At 33.0% G+C, this 17,950-nt stretch overlaps 1 protein-coding gene across 1 annotated transcript; it reads right to left on the bottom strand.

The window, feature by feature from the left end:
• Positions 1 to 11,490: 11,490 nt before the first annotated feature.
• LOC123539019 (uncharacterized) lies at positions 11,491 to 17,272 on the bottom strand. Its single transcript, XM_045323483.2, has 5 exons — positions 17,056 to 17,272; positions 16,527 to 16,834; positions 16,110 to 16,207; positions 15,723 to 15,812; positions 11,491 to 14,845 (listed from the first exon to the last, which is right to left on the bottom strand). Exons 2-5 carry the CDS (start codon positions 16,694 to 16,696, stop codon positions 14,793 to 14,795), a joined length of 411 nt encoding a protein of 136 aa, XP_045179418.2. The 5' UTR covers positions 16,697 to 16,834; positions 17,056 to 17,272; the 3' UTR covers positions 11,491 to 14,792.
• Between the last annotated feature and the right edge of the window lie 678 nt (positions 17,273 to 17,950).

Genomic DNA, 17,950 nt, shown 5'->3' with positions numbered 1-17,950 from the left:
AAAATAAAACAGACAAACAAAACAAGATAAACTATCAATAATAGAAATTGAGGCGTATCATTTTTTTCAAATATATCAAATGATCTATGTTTGCACTTGGACACTTAAAGAGTTTACTTTCATCAGTCTTTTGTAACTATATATGTACACTTTTAAGCTGTAGTAATTGGGACATATATAACTTGACGTATTTTAAATGACATGAATACTTAGATTGGCACTTAGTGGAATTATGGACCTAAATAGAGTCAGTAGTATAAAGTAACTACTGTTAAATTAGTTGCATACATTGATTAGCTAATTAGTCTTTTTGAAATGCTTTATAATAATGTTGCAAAATAAACTAGCTTTTTTAGGTTTTATGGAGTTATGCGACGTAAGTAGTTCTATAAATTTTATCATGTTAGGTCTGGTATAAATATTTCTATCTATTAACTGTTTTCTTTCTGTTTTAGATAATGGGCATACAAGGAAGAAATGATATTCATCACCTAAATCATTGCAAACTGTACAATTTCTATCATTTGAGGGTATATTACTCCAACGACCTGTTTCAATTGGTAAATTGTGGTTTCGAGTTATAAATGCCATTATTCTTTGACCTAAATGTGTGGGAAGCTTGTTAATATATGCACTCTGTTTAAATTCTGTTTTTAAGTATTTATAAATATTAGATGCAGAAGTATTATTTATATCTGACATCTATTTTTGTATGAACGTGTCTCTTAACTTTTGACCAGTGGACTTAATTAGCCACCTGCTATTTATAAAGCTTTGGTTATACCAAATACCGGAGAATCCTAGGTGACATGTTTTCTAGCCATTGTGATTTTAAATAATTATCTGAATGAAGTGTATAGATCATGGAATATATTTTTGATGCTAATTTAGTAATTTTATCACTATCAGTGTTTTCGATTACACGTGACCAGTAAGCAATGACTCTGTTTTTTATGTTAACTTCTAATGGTGTTAGAGAACTGCTATAACATGTGTAAATAATAGCATACGTACGTATTATGATTTTTTCCAGTGATACGGAAAATAATGCCTAAGTAATGCTATGCATTAGCATTAGCATTATTAACTTTGGCATTAAATTAGCATTATTTTTAATGCTAAAAAATGGCATTAATCATTACTTGGCATTATTTGAACAAATAATGCATTACTAATACATAAGCATTAGCATTACTACAACCCTGTATAAGAGTAAATGATTTCTAAGATAATCAATCCCTAATGACAATATTTTCTTTAGGCGATTCGGCGTTCTTCGGATATAAATGTCGGCTTTCTCTGTAAAAAATAGAGAATGTCAAAATCACATAATTATTATGAAGAATACGTATTTTTTAATGTTATTACTGTTCCATTACCTTACTTGAATGTTGTTACTGTTCCATTACCTTACTTGAATGTTATTACTGTTCCATTACCGTACTTTAATGTTCTTCATAGCTTAAATTGTATAGTAATTGGTTTTAATTGTACATTGCATTTGGCGTTCTCAGATATATCTAAACATTTAAAACTCGTAGAAACAGAAGACGCAAGAATCGTTCTCGTCAGCATTGGGCATCATTTCGAACCACTTTACATATGCAAGTTGTTCAATAAGAGTAACAAAAAGTAAGGATAGAATCCCATGAAGTATTGAGCAGCCAGAGCTATACTTCGCAAAGCAGGACACCAACAGTAGAAGCTGTAGTAGAAACATATAGCAGACGGAATTGCTTCTCATATAAATACGGTGTGTTACTGTCTAAATTCTTCACCAACAGGTGTGCTCAGAGAACAAATTGCTTCCTTCTAATATTCTTGTTTTATGTATATATTCATATAAACATAACAGTGTGGTACAGATTTATTTCTTCTCCAACCGATTTTCTCGCAGAATAAGTAAAGCCAATAAAAATCAAATACAGTTTTCTTTGAATGTTACTCTTTTGCCGATCATATGATATCATTCATTTGGATGAATATTTGATTCTTAATTAGCTGAAAGCGGTGTTTCCTATGGTAAGCTAACAAAGATAATTTAAAAAGAAAATGGTTTTACTACATTCTAACATGATAAAATGGTAAGAATATTGATTAAATTATAAATGATATAAATTGTAGTACTGTATAAAAACGTGAATACAGAAATACAAAAAAGCATCGGATCAAATACATTCAAAAGAATCTTCAACGTTTACTCATAATTATTAATACATTAATTAGGAAAACATAAAGCGGTCTGTATTTACATATACAAAAGGTCACATTGACTTTTGTTTAAAATTTAGCTTCCATATACATTTGTCTGGCGCATCAAATCGATATTTAATTTTTCTATGTGTTTTCTTGACGACTGTTGACATACCAAACAGGACAGAGCTCTATTAATAAAATAGCTTGTATAAGCAGTTTCTCACAGCTACATACAGCATGTTGTGACAATTTTTTACATGCAGCGAGAGTGAAATATTAGTTAGTTTGTTTTGGGTTTAACGCCATTTTTCAACAGTATTCAGTCATGTAACGGCGGGCAGTTAACCTAACCAGTGTTCCTGGATTCTGTACCAGTACAAACCTGTTCTCCGCAAGTAACTGCCAACTTCCCCACATGAACGATCAGACGTGGAGGACTAATGATTTCAGACACAATGTCGTTTATCAAATAGTCACGGAGAACATAAGCCCTGCCCGAGAATCGAACTCGTGACCCCGCGATCCGTAGACCAACGCTCTTACCTACTGAGCTAAGCGGGCGGGCTCGAGAGTGAAATATATACAGTGATGTAATGCAATAATGTTAGAATATGTAGGTGAATCGAAAGAAAAAATTCAGATATATAGACATTTACTATGATTGTTTACTACGTATACTTTATAAAGAATTGTATTCGTTAAATGATAAATCCAGTGGTCTGCTGATACGATCTGGTCATAAAATTTGATCAAAATGCGCTAAAGGAATGTTTCCATTAAAATGGAAACACAAATAACGAGAAATTTCAATTAAACATGTTTCTACTGATATTCAAAAATGATTAACAGTAATAGAAGTTTGATGTATCTTAACAGAATCCCTTTACACTTGCACTACATCATGCAATGAACGCATTGCGTTGAACATTTGAGAAATCAGTGTATGTAGTTTTATATTTTATTTGAGTAATAAATATAGTACAGGTTTGCAGTTGCATTTGATCTATCCCAGAAGGCGTAGTCTTAGACAGTACGTCATTATTCTATATCCCAGAAGGCGTAGTCTTAGACAGTACGTCATTATTCTATATCCCAGAAGGCGTAGTCTTATACAGTACGTCATTACTCTATGTCCCAGAAGGCGTAGTCTTAGACAGTACGTCATTACTCTATGTCCCAGAAGGCGTAGTCTTAGACAGGACGTCATTACTCTATATCCCAGAAGGCGTAGTCTTAGACAGGACGACATTACTCTGTCCGGTTTGCTACATTAGAAGTCATTACAGACCCGAACAACAAGACAACCACATAAGATAAATCTAAATAACGAAATGCTTTTGAGTAAACCCACGAAGCTTTGATACAAGATGAGAAAGTATTGGGTGTAAAAGTAAGTACGGAAGGTGATTATCGCGCCACATGACATTTTTAAAATTGAAAAGAACCCGCTCTCTTGTTTACTGAAATGCAGTAATACTATTCACGCAACATTTTTGCTTGTTGTTGTGGTAACAGAATTGATGGGTTTCTAATGTCATGTGATATTGCCACATCTTTACGGGGTCGTTTCATGTTTTCAGATTAAATATTATTTTACTTATTAGAATAAATATCATATACATTTGTGTCTTATAGTTTCTTTTGATGTCATATTTATATCATCATGCAACTAAGAGTATTATCAATTATTCCACACCTATGTTGATTATTACATGACGATTGTATGTACTTAAGTAAACAAAAAAGGATAAACATCAAACAGGGAATGTCAAAAACGCAGAAACTTACAGCAAACAGATGTGCACACTACCAACACACACTTGCATACAAAGCAAACACACTAGGACAAAGCAAACTAATAAAGGAACACAGTGGAACATCGCACTGGAACGGTCAGTTGGAAAGCTTAAACCGGTTTATGGTGTGCACCCAAACTCACTCTTATCCCCACCATGTTCCAAAGACACGGGACAGTGTAAATATAAAAGTTAACCCCACCAGATGAATATCAAACACACATAATGGAAACAAAAAGACATGGCATGTTAAACACAAAAATGCTTCCGTTTAATTATATAAAAAGCAGTCGTAGATAAAATCATTTTAAAGACTATATCTGAACAAACCTCTTTCCTGGCTAGTAGAATGCAAGCTAAATGAGCACAAGGCTTTAACGGAATGTTATTTTCACGGCAAAATTACATAAATACGAATTTTCAGTCCGATCGATCTGTTTTACATAAATATGGTTGAAAAGAGCCTTAAGAATTTACACAGGGAGACAACATTGCACCCGTTTCATTATCCAATGTTTTCTATATAAATCTCCTAAATGTACAAACGTTGTTGTTTTTTTTTTCACAGCAATATAATAATCAGTTTTCTCAGAATAAATATCTGGTTATCGTTATAAATAAAGAATACAGCACAGTAGTAACCAAAATAGTCATGAACAGTAGCTAACGCATACGGATTTGCATACGCAATGATAAAAACGATGTGAATTATGTGTCTGCACACTCTATTACCCGATGCCATTCATGCAGAGTGAGGCGTCTACTACAGAGGTAAAATTCAATAACGGGCTGTACTTTTTCATTTCGACTTCCCATTCTTGTGCAAAACACGTGCAAATCCCTAAACGTATAATATAGTGAGTGAGCGAGTTGGGTTTTACCGCGAATCGACACCGTAAAACCCAACTCACTCACTCACTATATAATACGCTTAGTAAATCCTGGCCGTTATCACTGCGAAATAAAGAGGAATTCATTTGTTTATTTTAGACCTTAATTCAACGTGATGTGGAAATTACATTCAACAGCCCAATTCAGCGTGTTTACAATAAACTTTGAACAGTTTTACCCTGTATGTCAAACGTTCCATCATCTGTTGAGTATCCTGGGAATTTTTGAGTTCGTTCCGGCGCTTCAAAGTTAGCCGGGTATGGACACGTACGTTAAACCTTACCGCAGAAAGCATTTTAAATGCTGTCTATCACGCCAAGGAGTCAAAATATGAAGAAGGAAAATGTGCTATGAAAACGTTCATTTTGGCGTTTTGTTTCGCCTTAATCTCTGACTTTGCATATAATATGTTACTTGTTCAGACGTTGCAGTGCATTTTCTGTTTAATTTTGGAAATTTTCACGTGATTCAGGATACCATCTTCTTATACTAGATTTGTTCAGTTATAAACAAATTGCATACGTTTTTGTCGATGTATCTCAATATATATAACTGTGACTTAAAACAAGATGACTTCAGGGTGGAAACTAGTTTTCAGAGGGGATTGATCTTGTCCCACTACCATACTGGACAAAATTTACATGATCATTTATATACAATACTGATGAAATTACCAAATTATCATCAGTAAGATTGATTAACGACTATGAGAATATTTCAACTACTTTTAGTTCACTGAGTCATCACTTTTGCTTTTGTACAGTCAGTTAGACTTTACCTGGTGCTTTTTTGTAACAATGATCATATAGTAGTTGACATGGATCTAATTGCAGAGGCGGTATATTGCCTTCTCCCCAGGCATATCCATGACACACCATCAAGTGATCGATGAATATGTCAAATAGTTGTTATCCCAGCGGTGTATCCGCAAATTATCATCCGTCGTAAATAAGGACTAGAATTTACTAGTAGGACGACGGAGTGGTCATTGTGAGAAAAAAAGAAACAACGCCAAACACGGTAATAACAATGCCACAGTATAAAAAAATTAGTAAGTCATCATATGGTGTATTAAAATGGCTTGTTATATAAACTATAATGTATCAGTAATCAAATATTTTGAAAATGCGAGGGTAAGATTTTATCGTTTTATATATGTTTATATTCTGTCAACTCGTACATTTATATAACATAAATATATGGACCTTTCTTTATTCATTTTTGTTCCTACTCTCATTTATTCTTATATGATTACACACAGTGTATTCATTGTATTCGCGTTTTCATATCTATACATGAAAATACGCCAGCTTTACACAAAAAAAAAACAAAAAGCACGGCTAGTTAAGTCAAAATAGTTAATTAAATAACACCGCCAAGAAATTATTAGAAGGTCGTTATCAAAAATGTCACGTGAGAGGTGATGATACCTTGTGAGCCGATTTAGCCACCACATCCAGTAACATCATCTTCTTTAGACAATATGTCTGTGAATACATTCAATGCACGATGTTCAAAAGGATCATTGCATATTTTTATGAACAACGTAACAGTTTGTCTTGCTTCAGTACTAGAACAAATCGTCTTTTTGCAGGTTGCAGCATGTATTTTGAAATCACGTGATCCAAATTAGGATATAAATTCCTCATAAACAACTTTGAAAAGCACATGATTAGAAATTCATAAACCAGTTTCAATGTTTGTTTTAAATAATTTAAAAAATCTAAATGTTTATTATTTTCTGTAAGTAATGTTTAAGTGCAATGCACGAAGATTAAAATAGGTAGGCGCCATTTATTAGTCAGGTATCTTAATGCAATGCAAGTAGGTAATATAATGATGTGGTCATGTTACTTTTTTTTATAAGATTTATATGAATGATACCTATTTTCCCCTAATATATCATTAAAGTCTCACACTGACATTTGACACTTCTCAACAGCAAATAAGTAACGTAAACAAGGTATCTCATTACACGTGCAGATTTAATAACGAGTTGTTTTGTAGAATAGAATAGTAGTACAAACAGTTAGTAATCATTCTTCAAATATGTGTGGTCATCTGATCATGAATTTGTTACGGAGCCCACTTTATGACATACTGATAATATTATTTAAAGCTACAATTACATTGCGGGCGGATTAGTTAATGAAATAAACCCCAAGAAGTGCGTATACTATCAAATTAAATTCAGAAGAATGTTTCAAAACGCATTTTAAATCTCAAATTTCTGAGTGATTGGCAAGGGATTTTATTTATCCACAGCTAAGTAAATTAAAGAATTAAAGGTTCCTTGTGTTAACAAATGGTCTACAGCGAGAGATTTCAAAACTTAAAGACAATTTATTTGAACAAACTTATGTATATATTTTATTATTATATATAGTCTGATAAATATTTGCCGATTACTTCTAATTAGAACCGTACTCTACTTGACCTGTTTGTTTCTACTCATTTCTAATGAGCTCAGAACTAAACATGATAATTACAAAGATGCTTCAGAGAATTTGCACTCCTTGGTCTCCAAGTCCTTAACCATAATATTAGGAAACAAATCGAGAGCGGATCGTTCGCAAACAACAGTGATAAAGCATTTATCCACAAAAGTTAACTTCAGTACAACACTTATGTCGTGCCGTGTGCAAGATGCAAAGTGTCCCTTTCATTATTTTGTGGTTTTTAAGATTGTTGACTCTGTATCAAGTACAAGATATAAGCAAAACTAGACTCTAACAGATGACTTGTTTGTAAATGTGGTCCACCAGATTTTGGCCGTATCAAAATTTTTCTTAAAACGTTTGGACAGCAAATATATACCTTTATAATTCGCTGAGCATTATGGTACATAAATAAATTAACAAGAAGTATGAAAGATTTATTTCGCCAGCGCGCTAGACCACGCATCAAACGAAGAATGTGAAAACGTAAATATAAGTTTAATGAACATTTGAAATGTATAATCTATTTGAAACTAACATTATTGATTAAAATTGTTGCCAGTCTTATTGCTGTCATAAAATGATTAGATAAAACATTTTCATTTTTTTAAACTTTGTTCATCAAGTTACATTTTCTAGTCTTTTAGGATCACTGACTCCATTTAATCATTTAATGTCCATGTTAGCTGGTTCCAGATGATGTGAGGGTGATGCCCATTTCAATAACTTTCATGAACAGACTGAGTTTGCTATTGGGGTGCTTGGTGCGTTTTATGCTCCCGAACGATCCCTTTAAAATTGTATTAAACTAGATAAAATTGACTTATCCTCGAAATAAACTCGCACTAGTTCAATATATACTGATTTAATTTAGGTCGTTTGTGAAACAAGAGTTTTAGCTGATATTAATCACGCTCGATATTTCATTCCTGATGGTATGCATTGCCGCGAAGGTGTGAGAGGAGATTTTGTTGTTGTTGTTGGATTTAACGTCGCACCGACACATGATAGGTCATATGGCGACTCTGTGTGAGAGGAGAAGCCAGTTTTTCTTTTCAGTGTTGAACGCCACGCAAGAGAACTGCCGATAGCATTTTTCACGTCTTTTATTTCATTTGTCCAGGGAGCGAGGATTCGAACTCGTCATTCTGTGCTGATGCTCTACCACAAGGCCACCGAGGTGGTTTGGCGGATAAGGGTGATATTGAATAATTAACTAATTATTGTTAATGTTTCAAAAGTTGACAATATTTCTTATTACCCCAGTACTGGTTGTTAATGGTGGTGTTGTGAAACTGGTTGATTTTTTTAAATGCTTTATCGTATGTACCTAATAATACTAATAATTTAAATAAATCTAACAGTTTATAGATGTTTCAGCCCACAAAACCACTTTTAAATAACTCTAGAGAAAATACATTTAAGTAAATTTTGTACATTAAATGAAATATACTTCTAAGTAAACAGAAAAACAGACATTAATCTAATATTGTTTTACGTTTTACATTTTACGATATGATAAATCGAAATGAATTAAATAAATATCCTGAAAATCTTGTCAAACTATCTTGAATCATTCAAACTGTGCTAATCAGTTTTAAGCAAAGATATGTGGAAAACGATGCTTAGCCGTTACTTTATGAGACTATGCAATGTTGTGACATTGCCAACACGATGCGTTGTCCGATTATTTATTTATACAGTGTCTTATTTCAACTCAGATTTTCATGCAAACTTTAAAGAGTCAAAAACTAATTTTGATTTGAATTTATTTTTATTTATTTGGGTTTTACGGCGCACAAACACAGTATAGGTTATATAGCGCCAAAATTTTGATTTGAAAGCGCTGCAATATGTTCACATAGTTATGTAATTCTGATTAACAAAACCTTATCATATTTACATAAAAACCGCTTAGCTCTGTATTAGACGACAGAATGCGACTTTGATCCCACTGTAAAATAATCTACATTTTGAAACATTCAATAAATGTCAAAAACAAATAGACAAAAACAACAGAGCAAAATCCGTATAAAAAACAACGTGTACATGAAATGAAATCATCAACGTTTGTTTTATAGCTGTCGTTTCCTTTTTTATAAGGTCCGTCATCCATGTAACAAAACTGATTACCACAAGCTAAGGAGATAACACTCTATTCTACGTGATTATTATTTGAATGTGGTTAAAACTAAAAATGCTAATTAGAAACTCAGTATGTTTGTGGTCAGGTTAAGATAATGACTTGATATTTTATAATGGTAGACATGCGATTTCGAAAAGTAAACAATGATCCAGTTGCTGTCGTTGTTTCCACTAAAATATTTAAGTCTGTCAAGTCATCATATTGTATTACTGCTGACAAAATTAATCTTAAGAAAACCTGTATTTTTCCTTAAAGTAAATAGGTGATAGGTATTTGTTTTATAAGATTATATGAACTATTAATGAACTTTGCATGCGGTAATTGAAGTACAGAAATATTAGGCAGGTACACTTGTTTAACACTAGTCATGCTGCTTTAGTCTCTACGTACTTATCTTTAAATAACTCTTTAGACATTGCATTGTGCCCGCCCACCTTGGTCCAGCTCTATGATAGTATTATGTGATATAAACATCTACATTGGTGATTTGAATGAACAACAAAACCATACGTCCTTCTTCTTGTTCCATTCCAAGATTTCACACCAGACACATTAGTACCAGACCAGGAATAAAACGATATCGCACATGATATACCCTACCCCTTTTAATACCATCAAAAACTTGGCACTGAACGAGAAAATAAACAAGCCCATTTCAATCGCGCCTGTCTCACATAAACAATTGATAATTTGTCTGCCGTCGTGCACCTGTCATTTTGTATCAATGTTTCTTACCGCAGTGATAATGCATGTATTTTATTTTCGTCATTGTTATAGACAAAACCTTGCACAAAGTCCGTTAATTAAAACTACAAACATTTCAGGTCTATTTTTACACGTTCTCTACGGATCAGCCTTCTGCAGATTAAGAAAACATATATGAATATCCAACAGGTGAAGCCAAGTTCCAAAATCGCAGCTTCCCCAAAGCACAACTCACAGCACGCGGGTGTGCACAAGACCAGCGCACATAGACTGACATTCATAGACAAAAAACAACACAAGGACAAAACGAGTAAATAAATGAACACAGTGGGGCACCGTCTTGGAACGATCAGTGCCTAAACCACCACGAGGGAGCTTAAATCGGTTTCTGTGCACCTAACCTCACTCTTACCAAGACGTCAATAGTAACGGGAAAGTAAAATAGATTCAAAATCCCATCATAAATTGTTTTTAATGCAGAATTTGAAGCATTTAGGCAGTATTGAATAATTAGTATGTTACAGAGGCTTTGTACTGAAAAATCATTAAATTTGCAAAAAAAAAAAAAATCAAACTTCTTCATTAAACGACAAATATTTAGAATTGTTTTAGTACCGTGTATTTTTGGGGATTTTTGTTCGTATTAATTAAATAAATAAAGATTTACGTTTCATACATGTCTATGATCTCTTAGAATGATAGAGCTATTGCTTCAAGTAAGTATGATTTAATTTTGTTTTATTTTCTGGTTCGTCTATTCAGTATTCATTAAAATGAAGTTTCACTTAAGCTAGATTTATAGGGCATGATTAGTTTTCAGATTCTATTATATCTCATAAACATAATCTTACTTTGATTGGTTACATTGTATGTTTTATAAGGATCCTCTTTCAAATTCTTATTCGTGTATCAGCGATTCGTTCATTTATTAGTTAGTTTACCTCCCTTGTGTTATTAAAATGAAAAATAGACGAAAACTGATTTCTACATCAAGGTATTATCGACATGTGTTTAACTTATCTTTTGCATCACTGACACAAATGTCTCTGACAGGTTATAAACTTCAAAGAATTACAAAAACAAAACAATTGTCAATTTGATGATAATGTGAAATATAACTTAGTACTTAATAATGAACATAATTCAGTTTGTAAAAAAAATATATTCTTGTACATCACACAGTGAATCAGTAAAGGCATGATCATTTCTGTCAATAATAACATGTCTAGAAATAGTCCGTTCAGTTCCGTGGAGATCAAGGGAAACATTTTTAAAGCGTCTTTGATTGTATAAATGTAAATAGGTTTTCAAATACTTAAAAGATACTGATTTCCATTGAGTTCGCGGTTGTACAAATGCATGGAATTAAACCGAAACGAACAAATAATACTGTTCAATTCATATCCCAACGAAAAAGTCGTTTTGGTCAAAGTCATGAGCTTTCATATCCGAGAAACTCGCAGTACATTATGTTAAAAACTCCATTCTCATTTTTTAAGTAACTGTAAAAGCTTTGAATAATGTTTGTGTTGCCGCAAAACCAGGTTTAGTGCCAATTTCGTGAATGTTTTATTTTAAAGAACTTAAGTCATGGCATTCCGTGACCAAGATCCAATATACAATCGTACACTATTCGTAATACAGACATAATCACAGATCCACAGTGTAAAAACAAGGATAAAGATTTATAAGGAAAAGTCACAGTTGAAAAGGCAAACTAAAAACATGTGAATTTTAGTAGAGATTTATTAATGTAGATAGCCTGACAAAAACTCGTGTATAAACCTAGTTTTATGCTTTTCGCATATGAACATTTTATAAGGATAACAGTCGCAGTTGCAAGTTTCTGTTTGATCGGGGGACCAATTCCATTACAGATGATGAATTCAGATACCTTAAAGGATGCACGTGTAGTTTTATTTTTCAAAACCTCGCCTGATCAAGCTGTTTCAAACCGAGTCTGCTGCTAAAGTGATTGGTTGTGCTCCATGTTCCTAGATATTTTCTTATATATTTGATCTTTACAATAACCGAACACATTGAAAAGCAATCATTTTTTGAGAGACATGGCGGCATGTAATTGGACTGTTCTTGGCGCCATACATGCGCAATGAAATAGTACCTCCCTGTGTCAACTACTTGTTTACATAAAATAAATATTAAATCGGAAAATTATATATATATAATAATAACATATATAGCTGAGCCATGTTTTAACATATCTCAATAACACGAATGTGTATAATTCGCTCGTAAAATCATTCCACACGCGTATAACCTCATCGTATTGTTTCGATATGTTAAAACATGATTCTCTTAATTCTGTCTGCTATATTTTGTATGAGAAATAATTTTCAAAATTGGCCTTTAAGTATTTAAGTGATTAAGTTATGAACACCTATATTTGATAAAATGTAATCCATTTCGTATCCGTGGCGAATTTATCTTAATAAAAGACTGTATTTTCTTAGTTCTAAAGATATGTTCTCTACTTTTTCCAGTTGGAAGAATCGGAAGAAAGAAGTTATGTTAAGTTATGTTTTGCATCAAGAAATGCAGGAATCCGTCTTGCTTACCAAGATATTCGTAATATATTCACTTCACTCAATATGCTTTGATCTGACGGTTCTAGGAAAATAGATATGTGTCTTTATGTTGATGACAGTGATTAAAAACGTCATGTTACTGGTTACAAAATACAGTCATGTACAGTCATATGTTCAAAGGAAGAAACGCCATAATTAATTGACATGGGCAATTTATCTGACAGATATATACAAATCAGCCATGAAATGGACGGCAAGTGAATCGCAATTGACCTTACGCTAGATAGCCTGTTTTCAGGGGGGAACAATTCATGCTAGGTCCGACAAACAAAGGAATCAAATGGCGACGGCAGAAATATTTTGCCGGACATTCTAGTTGATTTCGGCGTACGCTACCTCAATTCACACGTATTTCTAAAGTGAAAAGACAAAACACAATCGTTAATAAGTGGATGTTCTGTAGCGAAACATAAATTCTACAAAAACAACGATATGTTGTTGTTAAAAGCCGGGAACTGCACCCGAGTATGAGAAAAACTAAACAAGGCAGGGGGCCGAGCGGAAAACACGTAAAAAAGATGGAAATCTCTGAAACCATTATAGCTGATTTTGTGGGTTTTTTTTAATTGTCCGTTTCTTTTTCATTATAGAAACGTCAAATTTCGATCTCCCGGAAATCATGTAGGGTATGACTATATTAAGCAGACTAGAACATTGATTTTTATTAATTAAGGTTGAAATCAGACTGTGGATTCTGAATCCTATTTCAAAATAATTAGATAAATTAAATAAGGTAATTTACATGTAAAAATTGTCACTTGTGTCATTTAAGAAACGTCGGATTTCGAAATACCGGAACTCGTTTAAGATGCTCATATCATTGTTCAACATTATGCAGATACATAGCATTTAATGTCTAATACTTAGACATGATGTGTTTTAAGTATAAGTAAAGAAAGTTCTCTTATTAGAATTAAAACGTGTAAATGATAAATAAATAAGATATAGTCCAAGGCGATGATATAGTCCATACTCATATTTCAAGACATATACCGGCGCATCGCAGCTTAAACAATGTTTGAGCCTACCAAATTTCTTTATAAAGTATACAGAATAAATGTATAATTTTTGTTTAAGAACATATCTTCTTTATACGAAATATGCTATTTTTTCTGAAATTTTAGACGAAGTTTACGCTGTCTATTAAAATTAAATTTAGAACAAAAGCACACACCGAGTGCTAAGTCAAAACTTTGAGCGCCTGGAAAATTGTTGATTACACTCAATAAAATAATCTTATATTAATCATAGTTTTTTATTGAGTCGGCTTAACGATGAAATCGTTTTGACGAGTCTCTAAGTCTAAATGGAGTCCGGCACTAAGTTTGACGGACAAAATGGCGGCTAACAACAAGGCTTATCAGTTCTGTTATCTGATTGGTCAGTTGGAACCTGTCAGTCAACACTGGCGTAAGGTCAATTATAAATAATGTAAAAACTTTAATAATGTTTGTTTCAGGTAATCTCTAGTGTATATCAAACTAACCACATCTCTAAACATTTGACTGATAAGACAAATAGATAAATAAATAAATACATCAGTCAATTAATATGATAGAAGTAATTGTTTGATATTAATGATTTTTATCATTATTATTGTTTAAAACCAAAGTCATTTAAATAATAATCTACGCTCCAGTTTCTCTTAGTAGCATCTCCTGTAATTAGGAAGAACAACTACGTGTGAACAACCTAAGATTGAAAAATTGCCTTTGTTTTTCATGGGTGTTCTCTCTACAGGTATACACTATTATATATAGTTGCCACCTGCACAGGGCTGACATTTTCATGCTACACTAGCATTTTTCGTGACTTCAACTATCCAGGGCTGACTACTGCAGGCATTAGCATTTACTGTTCATGATATAAATGTTAATTGTTTCAGTGCTGCATTCTGCTGTTATATTCCAAACATGATAGTACAACGTATCGAGATCTGCACTGTGTTGTTCTATCTGTGACAAATCGATATGTTTCAGGTTTCAACCATGACTGTGTTCTCTTTTTTGCCGATTCAGTCATCAACAACATAAATATTTCTTTCGAAATGAGTAATGTAACCATCCTCTGAAAGAGATAGAATGCTAATGGTGAACTAACTCTCTTACCCGTGCAACAGGCAAAATACTTTTAACACTAAATGAACTGACAGCAACAACAATTTATATTTGAGCCGCGCCATGAAAAAATTAACATAGTGGCTTTGCGACCAGCATGGACCCAGACCAGCCTGCGCATTCGCGCAGTCTGGTCAGGATCCATGCTGTTCGCTAACGGTTTCTCTAATTACAATAGGCTTTGAAAGCGAACAGCATGGATCCTGACCAGACTGCGCGGATGCGCAGGCTGGTCTAGATCCATACTGGTCGCAAACCCACTATGTTGGTTTTCTCATGGCACGGCTCATTTATAGCTAAACGTGGTTGAAACTAAATAAGTCATGTTCTTTTAACCTGCAAAATAACATTTTAATACAGATATACTTGATAAACTTGATGTTCCTGTATTTATTTCAAAACCAAATATCTTATGTCATACACATTCCCCAACATATCGGTGTGTAGAAGATTGATTATATCGTGTCCGTTTCATTTAACATTGATTTAATATTCATCAGATTACCTCTTCATTAGATATCAGGTTTAAATTTTGTTAACCCAACTTAAATAATAATAATTTGAAACGAAGAAATGGAAATAACAAAAAAAAAAAAAAGACACATTTAAATGTGTCTTTCATACATACTCGTATATATTGTCAGTCAAATGAAATATATTTTCAGTCAAATGAAATAAATTGTCAGTCGGTCAAATGAAATATATTGTCAGTCAAATAAAATATATTGTCGGTCAAATGAAATGTATTGTCGGTCATCTTAACACAGCGTATAACCGAAATTAATGGATTGAAGTGAAATATGAATATTAGATTTAGACCCACTTACCGTCAATGTCGAACAGTTCAGCAACCCATTTATCGAGCAGCCTATTTTTATGACGGCATAAATCTATCACGAAGCTTGCAACGAAAGACCCTGAAAATGCAAAAAAAGTGATAATTTATATCTTTCGTGCATGTCAATAAATTGTTGTTTTGTTTTAAAGATGGTGAAACAAAACAACAACAACAAAAGATCATAAAAACAGAAAATAACGGGCAATAGTGTGTCAAACATTTAACTTGAGTCTGATCTCTGATGTGAAAATTGTATTCAACAAAATTGGATTTAATAGTTTTGAATTGTAGATATACTACTGCGTCTGCATCTGGATCAATGTTAACGGCAAATTTGTTATCTAAAAACTCAAAGCGGATTAAATTATATTCTCACGTTTCATTCCGCATAATTTTGTCTTCATGGCTTTGTACAAATAATGTTTCCCCTTGAAGGTTCGGCATAATCCATGTCTTGCATAATGATATACTGATCTACAATAAATTTAAAAAATTTTTTTGAACTCTAAACTGTAGCTGTACTCGATGAAATAAAAAGTGTAAATATATTCGAACTGTAAACTGAATCAATTATTTCAAAGAAACTTAAAAAGTAACATTAAAGCATTTTAAATATAATATTTATGCGCCGTAACTTGGTAATAACTAATACATTTTATTAATTTTAAAAGCAAACATAATTGCGAAACTACCCTCAAACAGACACACTGTACCCTACTTAAATGGATGAACAGTAAGAAAAACATTTTCTGTAGGAGTTTAGAAATAACAACATAAAAGAGAAAATACTTACGGATACTGTTGACCAATATCTTTCGTTCTTGCTTGTGAATTACGTGCAAGTATCATTCTATCCACCTTAACCTGCTTATCCACTGCTAACGCTATTGCAAATCCATATGTAACAGTTTGGACAAATTCTAGAGTTACTAGCAACCTGATATATACAGCCACCAAAGCCATCCTTTTGCAAGTGTCCAAATATTGCAATGTATAATGTCGAAAGGAACTTGTATATTTTCTAATTTTCCTGAATGGATATATCCGTCTTTCGGTCGAATTGAAACATGTTTCTGTATTAATTTGTCATAGAATGGCCACCTTAAAAAGAAAATTAAATGCAATTGTAAGTATACATTGACATCAAGAATAAAGCAATATCTTATGTCATTACAGCGTTTTCATTGTTATCATTACTATGTAAGATAAACCAATGAAAGCATCAATTTACACGAATGATTATAGCACAATTACTACAATAAATGTGATAAAGAAAATTTTTACATTAATCTATTGTTATAACTATCCTTTTTTATACATACCGCTTCACTAAATGTACTGCCAAAACTTCAAGTAAATAAAACGAAAACGTCCTTTTGTTCATTCACTTTTGAGAGCAAAATAGATGCACTGATTCAAAATTTTATTTCCAGCTTCTTTATATTAAGCTCTTTATGCCGTTACAGTGGTGGATCTGATTGGTGCAATATTGTACAAATGTCCATAGATTACTCACAAAGCGTGACTTGTGGATAACTGATTTAAACTGTAAATAAACAAAATACGAGCAGTGTTTCATATAATGTTACCGGATCTCAAAACTACGTAATAATGATATAATTGTCTTTGTGTCAATTTCATATCTTCAACATTATTTTTCTGACAAAGATGTAGTCAGTTATCCAAATTTTGAATGCATGTTTAGATTTTAGTATACCCAACATATATTGGTAAACAGTAGATCCTTTCCTTTGCCCTGAGCTAAAACGCCAACCAGAAAAATAGCAAAGGAATGTAGAGCCCGCCCGTTTAACTCAATAGTGAGAGCGCAGATCTACGGATCGCGATGCCGTGAGTTCGGGCCCTGAGCAAGGCTTATGTTCTCTGTGACGATTTGATATGAGAAAGGGCGTTGTCATGCAAAAGAGACCTATCTGGAAGGCGCTTAGCATAGCATTTCTTAAGTTTCTTTAGCATGTAATTACTGTAGAATTTTACACTTACAGAATTTCGCTTGGGAATCACTACTTGAGGAACTGGACAATGTATGATGAATTTCTTCATACCGATAGTTGCATGCTTGGTCTGTCTACGACAAACTGAAGTTGGCAAGATTTCGATGTATATTTGTCGAGTTGGCTCAAGAAAGCTAACTTGTTTGATCCAATGAAACAGGATGAGAAAATTGCTTTTGTGAAATGTAAGAGACATATTCAC

This window comes from Mercenaria mercenaria, chromosome 18, assembly GCF_021730395.1.
Source record: "Mercenaria mercenaria strain notata chromosome 18, MADL_Memer_1, whole genome shotgun sequence".
Taxonomy (NCBI): Eukaryota; Metazoa; Mollusca; class Bivalvia; order Venerida; family Veneridae; genus Mercenaria; species Mercenaria mercenaria.
The sequence above is the reverse complement of the archived record's forward strand: the minus strand, read 5'-3'. Positions and strand labels throughout refer to the sequence as shown.